At 44.7% G+C, this 17,103-nt stretch overlaps 1 protein-coding gene across 1 annotated transcript in view; it reads right to left on the bottom strand.

The window, feature by feature from the left end:
• The window catches only part of ABCA13 (ATP binding cassette subfamily A member 13), a 271,361-nt gene extending 254,507 nt beyond the window's left edge, over positions 1 to 16,854 (bottom strand). Inside the window, 4 exon segments of the mRNA XM_056857874.1 lie at positions 9,304 to 9,468; positions 10,682 to 10,876; positions 15,890 to 16,011; positions 16,845 to 16,854. Of these exon segments, the coding sequence (XP_056713852.1) occupies positions 9,304 to 9,468; positions 10,682 to 10,876; positions 15,890 to 16,011; positions 16,845 to 16,854 (492 nt within the window).
• Between the last annotated feature and the right edge of the window lie 249 nt (positions 16,855 to 17,103).

Raw genomic sequence — 17,103 nt, forward strand, 5'->3', positions numbered from 1 at the left:
AATTCAGTGTCTGGCTCACAAGTTAAAAATTTGCTCAGCAGCAGGACACCTGCCTGAGACCGTGGAATGCTGGTGCCACATTAGTGGGCAATCCTGAGGAAATTTACACCCTTCTAAGCCCATTGACTTCAACGGACTTAGAAGGGCGTGACTCTGCTTAGGACTGTGCTGTAAGCAGACCGTCAACCTGACTTGGTTAATATAAAGATGTCTTCGTCTGACATCCAGTGAGGAGGAGGAGGAGGAGTTGGTTTTTATACCCCGACTTTCTCTACCTTTCAGGAGTCTCAACCCGGCATTCAATCACCTTCCCTTCCTCTCCCCACAGGAGATACCTGGTGAGGTAGATGGAGCTGAGAGAGTTCGGAGATAACTGTGGTCACCCAACAGGTTTCATGTGGAGGAGTGGGGAATCAAACCTGATTCTCCAGATTAGAGTCTGCCGCTCTTAATCACTACACCACGCTGGCTCTCTAAGACACAGATGGAACCACTTTGCCTTTCCGGCCTCACAGTTAAATCGGGTCCAACAAAGCTAATGTATGAAGACGTCTTATAAAGATTCAACCCAAAGTAGCTGGTAAATATTGCTAAGTGGAGGTAGAGATTCTCTGGAAATACTTGTAGACTCTTGTGCTTCTTCAAAGACAAGAGCAAATACCAACTCCTGCTGGCTTATGGTACCATGGTAAGTACCTTTATAGTGACCTCAAGGGGACAGACTGTCCCTTTAACTTAGAGGCCATGTTGGGCAGAGGCTATTTAGCTCCATTTGTTCCAGGGCTGTTTTAGCACCTCAAATGTATTCTCTTCAGACCTGCTCAAGGCAGTCTGCCCCTGACCACCTCCATATATTTTGGTTTAGATCAGGGGTGTTGAACTCAATTGTTATGAGAGTCGGACATGACATAAATGTCACTTGGTTGGGCCGGGCCACGCCTCACCAGCCCAGATCGAGAGTAGGGGGGGACTGCCTCAGTTGGCTCGCGAGCCAGATAAGAGCTCTTAAGGGGACAGCTCCAACCCACAGGCTTTATGTTTGACACCCCTGGTTTAGATCATCACTTATTTCCTCATGCTACAAGTCTTTGAATCAGTACACCTTGAGCAACCCCTTGTCTTTCATCTATATACAGGATGAAAGGCTTGGTTACATCTGGAAGGCCGAGGGCTGGGGCCTCCATAAGGGCTTTCTTTATTTGTTTAAAGCTGTTGTCCTGTTCCTTAGTCCATTCAAAGGCCCCTTTTTCATCTCCCCGGGTGGCTTCATATACGTGTTTGGCCATAAGGGCATAGTTGGGGATCCAGATTCTGCAGAACCCTGCTGTTCCTAGAAACTCCTGAACCTCACGGCGACTGGAGGGTCTGGGAATTGCACAGACAGCTTCTTTCCTCCCCCGACCCAAAGAACGCTGATGTTGACTAATGTGGAAGTCTAGGTACTTCTTGCTTCTGGGCAATTTGAGCTTTTTGCTTAGAGACCGGGTAGCCAGCCTCATATAGCAATTGTAAAAGCCGGTGAGTTTTGCTAAGACAGTGTTCCCTAGTGGCCGCTGCTATCAGGAGGTCATCTACATACTGAAGCAGGGTGGCCGCTGTGGGGTAGTCATAGAAGGGGTCAAGGTCTGATGCCAGGGCAGTGCCAAAGAGGGTTGGACTATTTTTGAATCCCTGAGGGAGTCTGCACCAGGTGAGTTGTCTATCTTGACCTCTGGGTGTGGCACCTTGGGGCGTGGCCTGACCCATGACCCCCCTGCTGACCACTGGAATGCAAAATAGTCTTGGCTGGGCAGGGCCAATCTTAAAGAAAAGAAAGCATCCTTTAAGTCCAAGATAGAAAAATGGGTGGCAGAGGCAGGTATGAGTCCCAAGAGTACATATGGGTTTGGGACCACTGGATGCAGTGTCACTGTGGACCTATTTATAGCTCTGAGGTCCTGGACTGGGTGGTAATCCTCAGTCCCTGACTTTTGGACAGGTAGGAGAGGGGTGTTCCAGGCGAACTGGCAAGGTCAGAGGATGCCATGCTGCAGAAGGCGGTCAAGGTGTTTTTGAATTCCTTGGCAAGACTTAAAGGGCAGTGGGTACTGACGGAGGTGAATGGATCTGGCTCCTGGCTTCAGCTCAATTATAATTGGCACCAAGACAGGGTCAAAACTTCCCCCTGAAGGCCAATTGGCATCAAATGCTGGCCAGTCTGTTTCACAAAACATCTTAAGAGTTTTGGGATTACAATCAGGATAATTTTTGTAAACCTTATTAAAACTATCTAAAACCCATTCAAGTGGCAATTTTTTAGATTCATGGCCCCCCATATTTTCTCTTTTTTTATCTGAGACAACTCAACAGGCACTTCAACAAAAATCTTCAATTATAAAAGCACTTCAAAAGCACTCAATATTCCACCCAGTTTGCAGTTTTAAAAATTTAAACAGAAGTTTTCTTTCTCCTTTTTTCTTTCTTTTAACACACTTAGCCTCTATTTTCAAACCAAAGAATATTCACAAGACCTCAAATAATCTTCAATATAGTCTCCTAGCAATATAAATGACTCACTGCTATGACTGGATATAATTTTTAAAAGGAAGGGTCAGTCAAAAGCATCTGCTGCTGAATTTACAAACAGCCCCACAGAAACCGAGGCTTTCCAAGAGAGAGAGAGAGAGAGAGAAAGCAAAACCTTGAACACAGTCTAGTTGTTTCCACCTAAGAGAATAAAACACTTTCAGGACAACACACAGATATTTTGAAAAACATAAAATAACCTGTTTCCCCAGAAGGAAAAAATAAAAACAAAAGCTAGTTAGATTAGTGATTTTACAAGCGCTGTGGAATCTAGCAAAAGGGGAAAAAAACTTTACTTTTTAGCTGGCTGGCTAGTGGGAGAAACCGGTTCCTTCAAAGAAGCGCAATGAAACTTAATGACTGTAACTGACTTCAGCAGGACAGCATTTAAATAACAAAAGGAGCTTCAATATCCCAGCAACATTTCACCCCCTACCCCCCTCCATACACTGTCAGGTCCTGCCCCAGAAGATGAGAGTGAGAAAGAGGGAGGGAAAAGAGGAATCTCTCCTGTCCTCCACTGATAGCTCGCTCAAGCACCCCAACACTTTGAGCAAATGCAGAGCGGTGGCTCTTTCCCACACAGAGAGCCTAAAAGCCAACTGCCTTTAAACACCTAATTCCCTTGCAACTGTGCACACACACACACCCAACTTCACACAGCGTACACCTCAGATACAACACCAGAGCTTTCCCGTTTTCAGTCAGAAACCATTTTCTGACGTACTTAAGGGAAAAGTGAGAGACTGATCAGGTCTCTCCAGTCCTTCAATTAAACAGACTTAAACTAAAAACCAGGTCTCTTCATACTCCACCTGTCTTCAAGGCATCTTTCACCAGTAAAGCAAAACCGACTTCCAAAGGTTTATGCTGGGCTCAGAGAAGATGTTGTAGCTGCCGGCAAGGGTCCAGGCACTCAAGGACTGCCTCCCCTCAACTAAAACTGTCAAGAGGCACCTTGGGGAGGAGTCCAAAGGCCCCTGGGCCCCCAGGCAACCCCAACAATCCTGAGAGATGCAAATCTCTTTTGTGTTTGATCAATCCATCTCCTGCCCAGGGTCAAAGAAAATCCCGGACGAGCCCCCAGATGTTATACAAGAATTTAGGAGTTGGATTTCAAACACAAAGACCCAAAACCAGTTTCTGGAACAAAAGGTTTTTTTATTTATAAACAGCTGTTTAGTCTCCAAACTCTGCTAGAAGCATTAAAAAGGAAGTTTGAAGCCCCTTGCAAAAGTGGGTTTAGACTTTTATCACCTTCTACAAGCTCATTATAATATTTTAGCTACGCATATTACATCATAGCTTTTCATTGGGCTCAGAGGTATAGGGGATGATCCATAGAAATCAGAATGACTTTCATTGGTTTACAAAAAAAAAAGGAAAATCATTGGTTTACAGAAATATAAGAATAATTTCATTGGTTTAGATAATACTTGTGTAAAGCTATTGTTAGTGCACCTGGTATTTCTATCTAGTTACAATTAATCTTTCCCTCCTTTTAACATACCCAGCCACCCTGGCGCCCCCTTGTTCATTCTAACTCTGGTCAACCTTGAGCCCAACAAACAACACTGTCTGGCTTGGACTGTAATCTCTTTTTGGCTTCTTTTACTGTCTGTTTCTTCATTCTAAATATATCTTTCCAGGGGCCCTTCTGGATTTGGAGTTTTAATAATAATTTTCAATTTTTAACTCTCACAGTCCCGCTGCCTCAATTATATTCAGCCACTTACTAAATTGGAAAATTATTCCTGGCTATCGCTAGATTAAAACCCAGCAGCAAGGACAAAGAATAGAAAGGGAATTGTTTTAGAAAAGATACATATGCCCATGGGATATTTATGCCATTTAGAAATATAGATTTACTAAAGGCTGCAAGCCAGGGAGATATGAATACAAGTGAACAAACTATTTAAAGGGCAAAAGGTCTGCCAATTTGCAAAATATTAAAAATGTAGCTTAGGTTTCAACTGCCAAACTGCTTGGCAGGAGCAGAAAGATGAATTTTAGAGGCACAAACAATATTGAGATACCTGTCCAGCTGTAAATGGGGCCCTGTAAATCGGGGGTGGGCACAATCTGCAAAAAAAACCCACCCAAATCCAAACAAAACACATGAAGAGGCCAGACAGACAACTGAATATGACTCAGGGAAAATTATTGATTGGAGAGAGTAGAGAAAGGAGAACTAGGATTGCCAACTATAGGTTGGGAAATTCCTGGAGATTTTGGGGGTGGAGCCTGGAAACAGTGAGGTTTGGGGAGGGCCCTCAGCAGGGTATAATGCCATGGTGTTCACTCTCCAAAGCAGCAATTTCATCCAGGCAAAATAATCTCTGTTGTCAGGAGACCTCCAGGGTAGTTTGCCATTGCCTTCCCCAGTCATCTACACTACCCCCAGCAAGCTGGGTACTCATTTCATCGACCTCGGAAGGGTGGAAAGCTGAGTCAACCTTGAGCCGGCTACCTGAAACCGACTTATCACAATACAATGAGAAGAGCAGAAGTATAAGCTATCCTTTCCTTTATTTCTGTTCTTTATGCTCGTGGACCAACAGGTCATGAGCAAAACAAATTCAATAATCTGGATAATACAAAGATAACCAAACATACAGAAATACAAAATCCAGAAGATACTGTCAGAAGGAACTACCATTAAAAGCCACAGATAAAATTTTTACCATGGCAAGGGTTACATTTATGGTATATCATTATCAGACAATAACTCTGTGTCTATCTCTTGCTCTAGAGCAGGTCCCCACCTCTGAATGTATACTGTAATCTATCTATTTCTGGTGAGATCATACTTTTTACAATTGATTTTAAAAAATGCCAAACAGTATCCAAATTCCATGATTTACAATCGCAAAATCGTTCAGAAAACGAGGTCTCTGAAAATCTACCTGCAAACTCCCCCAGCCTTAATGAAAAGTATTCTATATTTGGGGACAGTTAAAAGTTTACAATAAGCAGGTAAGATCTTTGGAACAGAAAGGGCCAGAAAGTACAAGAAGCAAACCCTACATGCTCTACAGCCAGTGCTCCATTTATCAAAGCGCAACATTCTAGATTTAACCAATTTACATGCAGAGGTATATTCCATTTGCTTTAAAACCTCAAAAGACAAACTCATTCTCTGCTATCTATTATCGACTAATTTTTGCCATGAACTCTGAAAGCCATCTTTAACACGTAAATGCAGACAGCACTCTCCAATATAAGCTGTTCATGCTGACCAATATTACACGTGCTTCCTCTAAATCATCCAAATGTTGGCTGATGACAGAACAGAAAAAATTAGCCAGGTGAACTGCAGGTCAGACTAATTAAAGCTATTCTTATGAACTACTATATCAGACGTTCTCCCTCACCAGAACTGAAGACGGTATTCATCAAAAGTCTGCCATATCTAACTTTGATTAAGGTCTCCTAAGTTTAAGAGCAGATCCATTGACTGACAAGAAATACCTGAAGGCAAAATTGGCTATAGAGCACTTCTCAGACTGAATTGCTTTTGAATAAATTGGTCAGTTCCTGAAATCACAAACTAGGGAATGTAGGTGGGGGCCTCTACGTGGAGAGACCTGTGGGTCAAAGCCCAGGAAATGTCCATGAATGGAGCCAGAGGGCAGAGTCCAGCAATTTTGAACGGCCTTCCTAGCACAGCACAAAGCTGCTTGAACACACATGAAGCTGCCTTATACTGAATCAGACCCTTGGTCCATCAAAGTCAGTATTGTCTACTCAGACCAGCAGTGGCTCTCCAGGATCTCAGGTAGAGGCCTTTCACATTACCTGCTTGCCTAGTCCCTTTAATTGGAGATGCTGGGGACTGAACCTGGGACTTCTGCATGCCAAGCAGATGCTCTACAAACTGAGCCACAGCCCCTTCCCTTATTAATAGATGGTGCATCCTCAAGGGTGGGAAACTGCCTTGTCTCTTGCTTTTCAGGCTACCGAAGACACACAAAAAAGACCAGAATTGGTGCAAGGGAATTATAATTCTGTAACCCCTACACCAGGGGTGTCAAAATCAATTGTTATGTGTGTCCAGAGGAGAGCGACCAGAATGGTCAAAGGTCTGGAATCCATGCCCTATGAGGAGAGACTTAAGGAGCTGGGTTTGTTTAGTCTGGAGAAGAGAAGGTTAAGGGGTAGCATGGTAGCCATGTTTAAATATATGAAGGGATGTCATGTTGATGAGGGAACTAGCTTGTTCTCTGTTGCTTCAGAGACTAAGACACAGAGTAATGGATTTAAAGTAAGAGAAAAGTGTTTCCACCTAAGCATTAGGAAGAACGTTCGGACAGTGAGGGCTGTTTGACGGTGGAATGCACTGCCTCGGAGGGTGGTGGAGTCCCCGTCTTTGGAGGTCTTTAAGCAGAGGCTGGATGGCCATCTGTCGGGAGTGCTTTGATTGTGGGATCCTGCATGGCAGGGGGTTGGACTGGATGGCCCTTGTGATCTCTTCCAACCTTGTGAACTTGAGGGATGGATATGACATAACCTTGAGGGATGGATATGACATAAATGTCACTTGGTTGGTCTGTGTCATGTCTTGTCAGCCCAGACTGAGAGTGGGGGGGGGGTTGCCTTGGCTGGCTCATGGGCCAGATAAGAGCTCTCAAGCTCGAGCCTTATGTTTGACACCCCTGCCCTACGGGTTTTACACAAGCTTCTTCAAGGGGATCTTTCTCCACTTCAGAATCCCATGCAAGTAATCAAGCAATTGCTCCATTGCTTGCATTAAACTCTGAAGTGGAGAAAGATCCCCCTGAAGAAGCTTGTGCAAAACCCGTAGGCGTTACAGTACTTCTTAAAATATAATTCCCTGACACCAATTATTGTTGGGGGGGGGGGTTGCCTTCGCTTTGGTTTGGTGCGACCCCCTCTTGTTGTCAGGCCTAGCCTGTTCAGGAAATGCCAGGCATGGTCTGACAGAGGATGTTGTGCTTTCCCCAGGTGCTGGCCAAGGTCGGCTGGAACAACTGCCAAAATGTGTTTTGACTCTGGACTCTGTGAAACTCTTGTCTCAAGGGGAGGGGGGTTATCATAGCATCCAATGCTTCTGATTTGTTCTATGCCCTTTCATATATACCCTGCACCAGGCTTTTAGTTCTCATTAGTGCCATCTTGACTCTTAGCTGCTGTAAACCTGTGGCTATTCCAATAAATCAACTCTCTTTTGGACTACTTGTCTGTGGATGTTGTTTATGGGATTGTCATGGGACAAGTGCTCACACTTGTTTTCAGGCAACTGATCAAGTAGCACCCCTCCCAACCTAAAATTGCCAGGGCGTTTGATAATCTTACTTTTTCAATGACACATGTGCACTCTTGTGAAGCACAGTTGTTATTATGTAGTATCAGAATGGTACAGAATGGCACATCGATCCTGGAGTAAAAATAAGTAACCGCAAAGCTATTTGCAGAAAAGTATATATAGCTTTCCAAGACAAAAATGTGCTATCATTATTATTCATTTACACAGGTCTATCAGACTGTACATGACACTTTACAGAGTATGTTTGCAAAAGGATGGAGGGAATATAAGACCCATGGAAACACTGCAGCCCTACTAGTATGTTTTCAGAGCTCAGCCACACAAGCAGGCAAATGATGTGTTGCCCTCCTTCCCGAAAACATACCCCCTTCAGTCTGCAGGTGGGATATTCCAGCATTGAATGTGCTCCTATGTCAAAAAGTCTCGCCCATTAAAGCGTTCTCACATAGCATTCTCTATGGCATTCCACCTTTCTGTGTGCATGTAATGTTTAATATGGAAGAACAATCAAATGATGTTGTCTGCCTGCTACAATCTGAGCTCAACACCTCAACCAGGCCTGTATCATCTGGTTCTCCTGACAGATTTTATTTGGCCCTCGTGCATCATATTAGGTATGGGAAGTAGTCCCTCAGCTCAAGTACCAGAAATGGCAGGATGTAACAGAATCAAATATATTTTCCCAGAAAAAAGAGGTACCATTGTATATTTTTTTCAACATAATAATCAGGGACACATGATATATGTTTGCTTAAGAAATTCTTTATCATTTTGCATGCATCCTTAAACAAGTCCTGGACCAAAATTCCTTTCCTTTCTCCCTTAGAAGCACCTTGATTCATAACTCTTGAACAGCATAATTCTAAATCTATTGTTTAAGGGATATGAGGACTAAGATAAAATTTGCCGCTGCTAATATAACCTTAGGATCACTGTCACTTAATAAATAAGGTATTAGCTCAAACTCAGAGTTACTAGTGCAATCTGTGAGAAGAGGAATAATATATCTTGATCTTAGATCCTCATAAAAATGACATTCCAGGAGCTTGTGCGATAGAGGAAGAGGAAGAAGAAGAAGCAGCAGAGTTGGTTTTTATATGCTGACTTTCTCTACCACTTAAGGAAGAATCAAACTGGCTTACAATCACCCTCCCTTTCCCTCCCCACAACAGACACCCTGTGAGGTAGGTGGGGCCGAGAGAGCTCTAAGAGAGCTGTGACTAGCCCAAGGTCACCCAGCTGGTTTCATGTGTAGGAGAGGGGAAACCAACCCAGTTCACCAAATTAGAGTCCACTGCTCCAAACCACTGCTCTTAACCACTACACCACGCTGGCTCTCCACTGTAAGGTCCGTTCTGAATATGGTGGGTTCATGTATCTACCTTGTATAACTACAGAAGGGTTAGTGAACGTTAACTAGAAATCTAGAGGTAGAACGATCACACACATACCGATTGAAAAGAAGAGATATCAAGCATAGATGTGCTTTTCAACGTTTGAATTAATGCAGGAAGATTTTCAAAGATACTCTGAGCTTTATTTAGAAGGGAACTGACATCAGATACAACATCCAACAGCATGTTGAGTAACTTGTCTATCTCAGACGGCAGTTTGATCTTGAAGAAAAGAAGAAAATGTTAACGTTATCCCAAAATATATACATATCAGATATTGAGAGTGTATATATTTTTCAGTAACACTTATGCACTATTTACAACACTGGCAGATCAGGTGAGAACAAATCCTCCATTTCTCACAAATGCAATATTCCCTCTTTTTATTACCATTTTTTCCTGTCATGTTGCAGCCAACTGATGGTGAACCCATAGGTTTTCAACGCACAAGACATTCAGAGGTGGTTTCCCATTGCCTGCCTCTGCATAGCAACCCTGGACTTCCTTGGTGGTCTCCCATTCAGATACTAACCGGGGTTGACCCTGCAGAGATCTGATGAGATCAGGGCTATTACCAATTAGTAGGGGTGCCAACCTCCAGGTGGTGGCCAGAGATCTCCTGCTATTATAGCTTTATACCCCAATGAAGTCCATGCCCTCCCCCAAACCCTGCCCTCCTCAGGCTTCACCCCCAAAATCTCCCAGTATTTCCCAACCCGGAACTGGCAACCCTACCAATTAGCCACCAAATAATCCAAAGACAACTGCATGGATTCTGAGTTTAACATGTAGAGGCAGTGAGGTACAATGAAAGTGCTGGACTTTCATTGGGAAGTTCTACTTATCCATGAAGCTTGCTGGATAGAGTTGGCAAAGCATTTCTTAGAGCATTTCTTAGCTCCCGCATCACCTTCGGTTGTTGTGAGGGTAAAAGTGGAGAAAGTAAACAGTGAGAAGCTTTTCTCCCTCTCTCATAATACTAGAATGAGGGGTCATCTGCTGAAACTGGAGCGTGAGTGATTCAAAACTGATAAAAGGAAGTATTACTTCACACAACACATAGTTCAATTGCGGAACTCCCTGCCCCAGGATGTGGTGATGGCTGCCAACTTGGAAGGCTTTAAGAGGGGAGTAGACATGTTCATGGAGGATAGGGCTATCCATGGCTACTAGTCAAAATGGACACTAGTCATGATGCATACCTATTCTCTCCAGGATCAGAGGAGCATGCCTATTATATTAGGTGCTGTGGAACACAGCCAGGATATTGCTGCTGCAGTAGTCTTGCTTGTGGGCTTCCTAGAGGCACCTGATTGGCCATTGTGTGAGCAGACTGCTGGACTTGATGGGGCTTGGTTTGATCCAGCATGGCCTTTCATATGTTCTTATCCACTTCCAAAAAGGAAGGCAGCGAAGTAGTGCCAGCTCTGTTTACCTTATAATTGACGTTGCGCATGTTGAGGTTCTGCAGGAGGAGTACAGTCATGGTGTACAATTCCTGGGGTGGCAGAGAACAAAGTTCCTTCACAGCATCAGCAGGACTGCCCTCTGCTGGAAATGTCAGCAAAGGGCTAAGTGCTTCCACATCATATCTTCCCACTAAAGTGGCTGTGAGGGCACTGGAAAGAAACTATAGCATCGGAAATAAATATGACTTTAAATGATAACCGAAGAAGGCAAAGTGAACGCGGCAGCAAAACGACGGTCTTAAAAATAGCCACGGCAGAGTCTAGGCACACTCCCAAAGCAGTCCCTCCCCCCAATTATGCTTGGAGAAAAAGAATTTGGCACTTATTTGTAGGCCTTTGCCCAGATGGAAGTCTTGGAGACTAGAAACATGGGCCACTGTTCCCCGTGTACGTTTTCAGAATAAATGAACAGTTCATCCATTTCATCAACATATTGTCACATGAACCTCAATATTGTCCGGAATTTTACCTGATCATTCAATAGTTTTAACTCATTTGGTATGATGCATTTTGTTCAATATTTTGAGCCACACAATGAAGGTTATAAAGGATCCCCCCCCCCACTGATCCCACACCTGACAGCCCATTCCTGAGCCTTCGGTGCCCCAGGAGACGGCATGGCCAAGGCGCCTCCAAAGCTATTTCCTGGCCACTGAAAGGCTTTAAAAAGCCTTTTGGAGGCTTTTTAATTTTTAAATGGGGCTTTTTGCCCCACTGAGAACAGCGAGGCTGCGCAAGCAAAAAAGCAGGCACAGCAACGCTGTTCTCCCCGCCAGCGTTCCGGGTCGAAAGGGGACAGGAAGCTGCCTACTGGCAGCTCTGCCCCCGGCATGCCTTGGGAACGCACCCAGGATACCAGCACGGGGCTTTGCGCTGGTAGGATGCTGGTGGAAGGCCCAGCCAGCGTCCCTGGGTGGTGCTGTTGCGGCAGCGCTGGGAGACTGGCGTCCGGATCCCCACACCAGTGTTTGAGCCCACCAGGACAGCGTAGAGCCTGGCCAGTTTTTGTACGTCTAAGGGTGAAGTTGGGTGACTCACAGCCCATTCCTGACCCATTCCTGAGGCCAAAAAAAAAAAAAAGGCTGTGCCAGCATAAGTGGGAATGAGGTCAAGAATGGGCTGTGAGCCACCCACTTTCACCCCTAGACCTACAAAAACCTGGCCATGCTCTATGCTGTCCAAGTGGGCTCGGACGCCAGCGGGGAGACCCGGACGCCTGTCACCCGGCACTGCCACAGCAGTGCCAGCTAGGGATGCCAGCTGGGCCTTCCGCCAGCATCCCACCAGCACAAAGCCCCACTGAACAATGAATCGAACTGCATCCCTGGTCCCACCCATTGACTCATTCCTGGTTCTGCCCCCTGCCCAAGAATTTTCAGAGCTAAGTTGGCAATTGTAAAGGAGACACAAACTGCCCCCTTATGAGAGACCCTCTGAGAGAGAGATGTTTAAAGAAACACAGTGACAGAACCAGTTAAGTCTAAGACCGAGAAACAACCCGGACGTTCTGATCACTGCACAAGATTAGGTCATTTTCCACAGCATTACAGAAGTCCAACCCTCATTGGTCTCTCCTGTTAAATGTTCTCCTATAACTACAGTCATACACTGTACCCTACCTGCCTGCCCTACATTATCCTGCTTTTCTAAGTACCCAGACTCATTCTCCTTTGGTATTCTGGGGACATAATTTAAGCATTTAATCCTGAAACGCAGCATTGTTCAAAAGAAGAGGGAGTTTCTTGTCAAATCCCTTTTGCTGTATTGCTAAATCAATTAAGAAGCAACAACACCGGTTACTCTCATTACCAAAGGAGCAGGAAAACAAATAGAAATCAACTAAAATTAGAACTATGTTTGTCTTGGAAGAAGATCCCAAATCCAAACTGAATTTTAAATATTGAAGCTTCCCAACGAAAGAAAAGGGTCGCTGGCAACTCCTTTTGCTAGTAGAACACCAGTGACATCTAGTGGCCACTCGACTCATCTCGCAGTTGACAGAACCCATCATTCCCATTTCCCTCTAAGGAGCACGGAAATAAACCTGCAAAGTTTAGAGAATAAACTTGGCATTCCATATGCCTTTTATGTAACCCAGAACATATAAATTGCCTTGGGAGATAATGCCATTCCAAGCCAAATGGGAGGAGGAGGAGGAGGAGGAGAAGAAGGAGGAGGAGAAGGAGGAGGAGGAGGATTTTACAGTGAGGGAAAAAAGTATTTGATCCCCTGCTGAATTTGCCCGTTGGCCCTCTGACGAAGAAATGACCAGTCCATAATTTTAATGGTAGGTTTATTGTAGCTGTGAGAGACAGAATAACAACAGGAAAATCCCCAGAAACCCAGAAGACAAAAGTCAGAGATTGATGTGCATTATAATGAGTGAAATAAGTATTTGATCCCTTTGCAAAAGATGACTTAGTACTTGGTGGCAAAACCCTTGTTGGCAATTACAGAGGTCAGATGTTTCTTGTAGGTGGCCACCAGGTTTGCACACATCTCAGGAGGTATTTTGTCCCACTCCTCTTTGCAGATCCTCTCCAAGTCAGTAAGATTTTGAGGCTGATGTGTAGCTACTCGAACCTTCAGCTCCCTCCACAGATTTTCAATGGGATTAAGGTCTGGAGACTGGCTAGGCCACTCCAGGACCTTAATGTGCTTCTTCTTGAGCCACTCCTTTGTTGCCTTGGCCGTGTGTTTTGGGTCATTGTCATGCTGGAATACCCATCCTCGACCCATTTTCAATGCCCTGGCTGAGGGAAGGAGGTGCTCACCCAGGATTTGACGATACATGGTCCCGTCCATCGTCCCTTCGATGCGGTGAAGGTGTCCTGTCCCCTTAGCAGAAAAACACCCCAAATCATAATATGTCCCCCTCCATGTTGGACGGTGGGGATGGTGTTCTTGGGGTCGTAGGCAGCATTCCTCCTCCTCCAAACACGGCGAGTTGAGTTGATGCCGAAGAGTTTGATTTTGGTCTCATCTGACCACAACACTTTCACCCAGTTCTCCTCTGGGTCATTCAGATGTGCATTGGCAAACTGCAGACAGGCCTGTACATGTGCTGTCTTGAGCAAGGGGACCTTGTGGGCTCTGCAAGATCTCAGTCCTTCACGGCGTAGTGTGTTACCAACTGTTTTCATGGCGACTATGGTCCCAGCTGCCCTGAGATCATTGACAAGTTCTCCCCGTGTAGTTCTGGGCTGCTTCATCACTGTTCTCATGATCATTGCAACTCCACAAGATGAGATTTGCCTGGAGCCCCAGACTGAGGGAGGTTGAGGGTTAGGGTTGTCACCTTCTCACCAAGCTGCTTGGCAATAGTCTTGTAGCCCAGTCCAGCCTTGTGCAGGTCTACAATCTTGTCCCTGACATCCTTGGACAGCTCTTTGGTCTTGGTCATGGTGGCTAGTTTGGAATCTGATGGATTGATTGCTTCTGTCGACAGCAGAACCCTAACCCTAACCCTAATCTGGTTGGTTGATAGGGGATCAAATACTTATTTCACTCATTATAATGCACATCAATCTCTGACTTTTGTCTTCTGGGTTTCTGGGGTTTTTCCTGTTGTTATCCTCACAGCTACAATAAACCTACCATTAAAATTATGGACTGGTCATTTCTTCGTCAGAGGGCAAACGGGCAAATTCAGCAGGGGATCAAATACTTTTCCCCCTCACTGTATATGCCAACTTTCTCTCCCTTTTAAGGAGAATCAAGCTGGCTTACAATCTCCTTCCCCACTACAAACACCTTGTGAGGTAAGTAGGGCTGAGTGAGTTCAGAGAGAACTGTGACTAGCCCAAAGTTACCCAGCAGGCTTCATGTGGAGGAGTGGGGAAATGAACCCAGTTCACCAAGTTAGAGTCTGCCACTCATGCGGAAGAGTGAACAAGTAACTTCTTAGAAAGTATGTAGCTAGCTAGACTTCTTGGTTTTGCTACGTAACTTGCATTTTTATATCTTTGTGATTTTTTTTCTTTCAATAAAGCCTTTTAAGCTATTGTTGTGAGTTCACTGGCCAAACCTAGAACCACTCAAAATATTGTCGAAGGCTTTCACAGTCAGAGTTCATTGGTTCTCGTAGGTTATCCGGGCTGTGTAACCGTGGTCTTGGTATTTTCTTTCCTGACGTTTCGCCAGCAGCTGTGGCAGGCATCTTCAGAGGAGTAACACTGAAGGACAGTGTCTCTCAGTGTCTCTCTGAAGATGCCAGCCACTGCTGCTGCCGAAACATCAGGAAAGAAAATACCAAGACCACGGTTACACAGCCCGGATAACCCAGAACCACTCAGTTATGATATCAGTAAGGAAGCAGGGTCTCTGTTTTCACATATGGCTCCTTTCGAGCCATATTGTTTCTTCTTAACAGACACTCCCAGAAAAGTAAATGACCAGATCACAATTCTCTCTAGTATCCGAGGAGCATGCCTATTATGGCTTTAAGAGGGAAGTGGAACTGTTCAGGGAGGAGAGGGTTATCCATGGCTACTAGTCAAAGTGGATACTAGTCATGATGCATACCTATTCTCTACAGTATCAGAGGACCATGCCTATTATATTAGGTGTTGTGGAACACAGGCAGGATGCTGCTGCAGACATCTTATTTGTAGGCTTTGTAGAGGCACCTGGTGGGCCACTGTGTGAACAGACTGCTGGACTTGATGGGCCCTGGTCTGATCCAGCATGGCTCTTCTTATGTTCTTATCACAGACAGCTTTAAAAGGGGATTAGACAGATTCATAGGGGATGAGTCTATCAGTGGCTACTAGCCATGGCAACTAAAGGGAACCTCTCAATTCAGAGGCAGTCAACCTCTGAATACCAGTGATAGGAGGCAACATCAGGGGAAGCCCATTGCCTCTATGCCCCATTGCTAGCCCTCCGGAGGAACTGGTTGGCTACTGGTGTGAGCAAAGATGCTGTACTAGATGGAACACTGGTCTGATCCAGCAGGGCTTATCACAGGGAACAAGCTGTCATATAACTCGTATGAATTAAGTTTCTAAGGCTATAACTCCTAAAAAACACTTGTGTTATTGGATACAATGGGACTTTCTTCTGAGTAGACCTGCTTAGGATCGCTCCCTAAATCTCACTCTTCTCTTGCAGTCTACAAAAATTATGAATGCTGGAATATCATACGACAAACACTTCCCCATCACATCACGTACCTTTGGATATGCAATACCGGATTCCATGATTACATTGATAGTTTTGTCTGAAATGTTGGTTAAGGAATGGAGCTCTTGAGCTACCTGAGTAGTATTCTGCATGCAATCTTTTATTTTCACATCTGAAATGGAATATTAAAAAGGCATGTTTGCCCAAAGCCAGAAATATGCACCAACTTTTCATGCTTCTTTGAACTTTGGGGGGGAAAGAACAGTTGCTCAATATACAGTCAATCACTCAATGGCTGTAAGTTTACAGTTGCCAACTTCCAGGTGGAGCCTGGAGATCTCCTGGAATTACGATGGATCTCCAGATGGCAGAGCTCAGTTACCCTGGAGAAAACGGCTGATTTGGAGGGTGGCCTCAATAGCATCATATTCTGCTGAGGTCCTTCCCCTCTCCAAATCCTGCCCTCCCCATCCTCCACTCCCAAACCTCTAGTAATTTCTCAACCCGGAGTTGGTGACCCTATGTAATCTGCATGGCAGAGGAAAGTTGCAACTTCCTCAACTCCCTATGTTTACAACTTTTTGTTGTTAGGTGGATGCTCCACATGAAAAAGAGTTGTTTTTTATATGCCGATTTTCTCTACCTTTTTAAGGAGAATCAAACCGGTTTACAATCTCCTTCCCTTCCTCTCCCCACAACAGATACCTTGTGGGGTAGGTGGAACTCAGAGAGTTCAGAGAGAATTGTGACTAGCCCAAGGTCACCCAGCAGGCTTCATGTGGAGAAGGGGGGAATCAAACCCAGCTGTCCAGATTAGAGTCCTCCGCTCCTAACCACTACACCACAATGACACACACACCCTCCTTTTCAGGTCAAAAGAGTTTGACTATCTAGTCACTGCATGTATGATACAAAATAGGCCTGAAATGTATTTTTTCCTACACCCCTTTTTGTTTTGTTTTGTTTTTTAACATCCAGCCTGATGAAGAATTCTGAAGAACTCACAAACTTTCATGCTGTTTGTATTATTGTTGGTTGAACCTTGTGACAAGCTTTTTCAGTGTACAAAGTCACAAAGCCCCCTAAAAGATTGTGGGGGATCAGTCTTGTTTAAATACGAAACCTTCCCCTGAGGTCAAGAGTCCAGTAGCACCTTAAAGACTAACAAAAATATTTTCTGGTAGGGTATGAGCTTTCGTGAGCCACAGCTCACTTCTTCAGATCCTTCTGAAGAGGTGAGCTGTGGTCACGAAAGCTCATACCC

This window comes from Euleptes europaea, chromosome 11, assembly GCF_029931775.1.
Source record: "Euleptes europaea isolate rEulEur1 chromosome 11, rEulEur1.hap1, whole genome shotgun sequence".
Lineage (NCBI taxonomy): Eukaryota > Metazoa > Chordata > Lepidosauria > Squamata > Sphaerodactylidae > Euleptes > Euleptes europaea.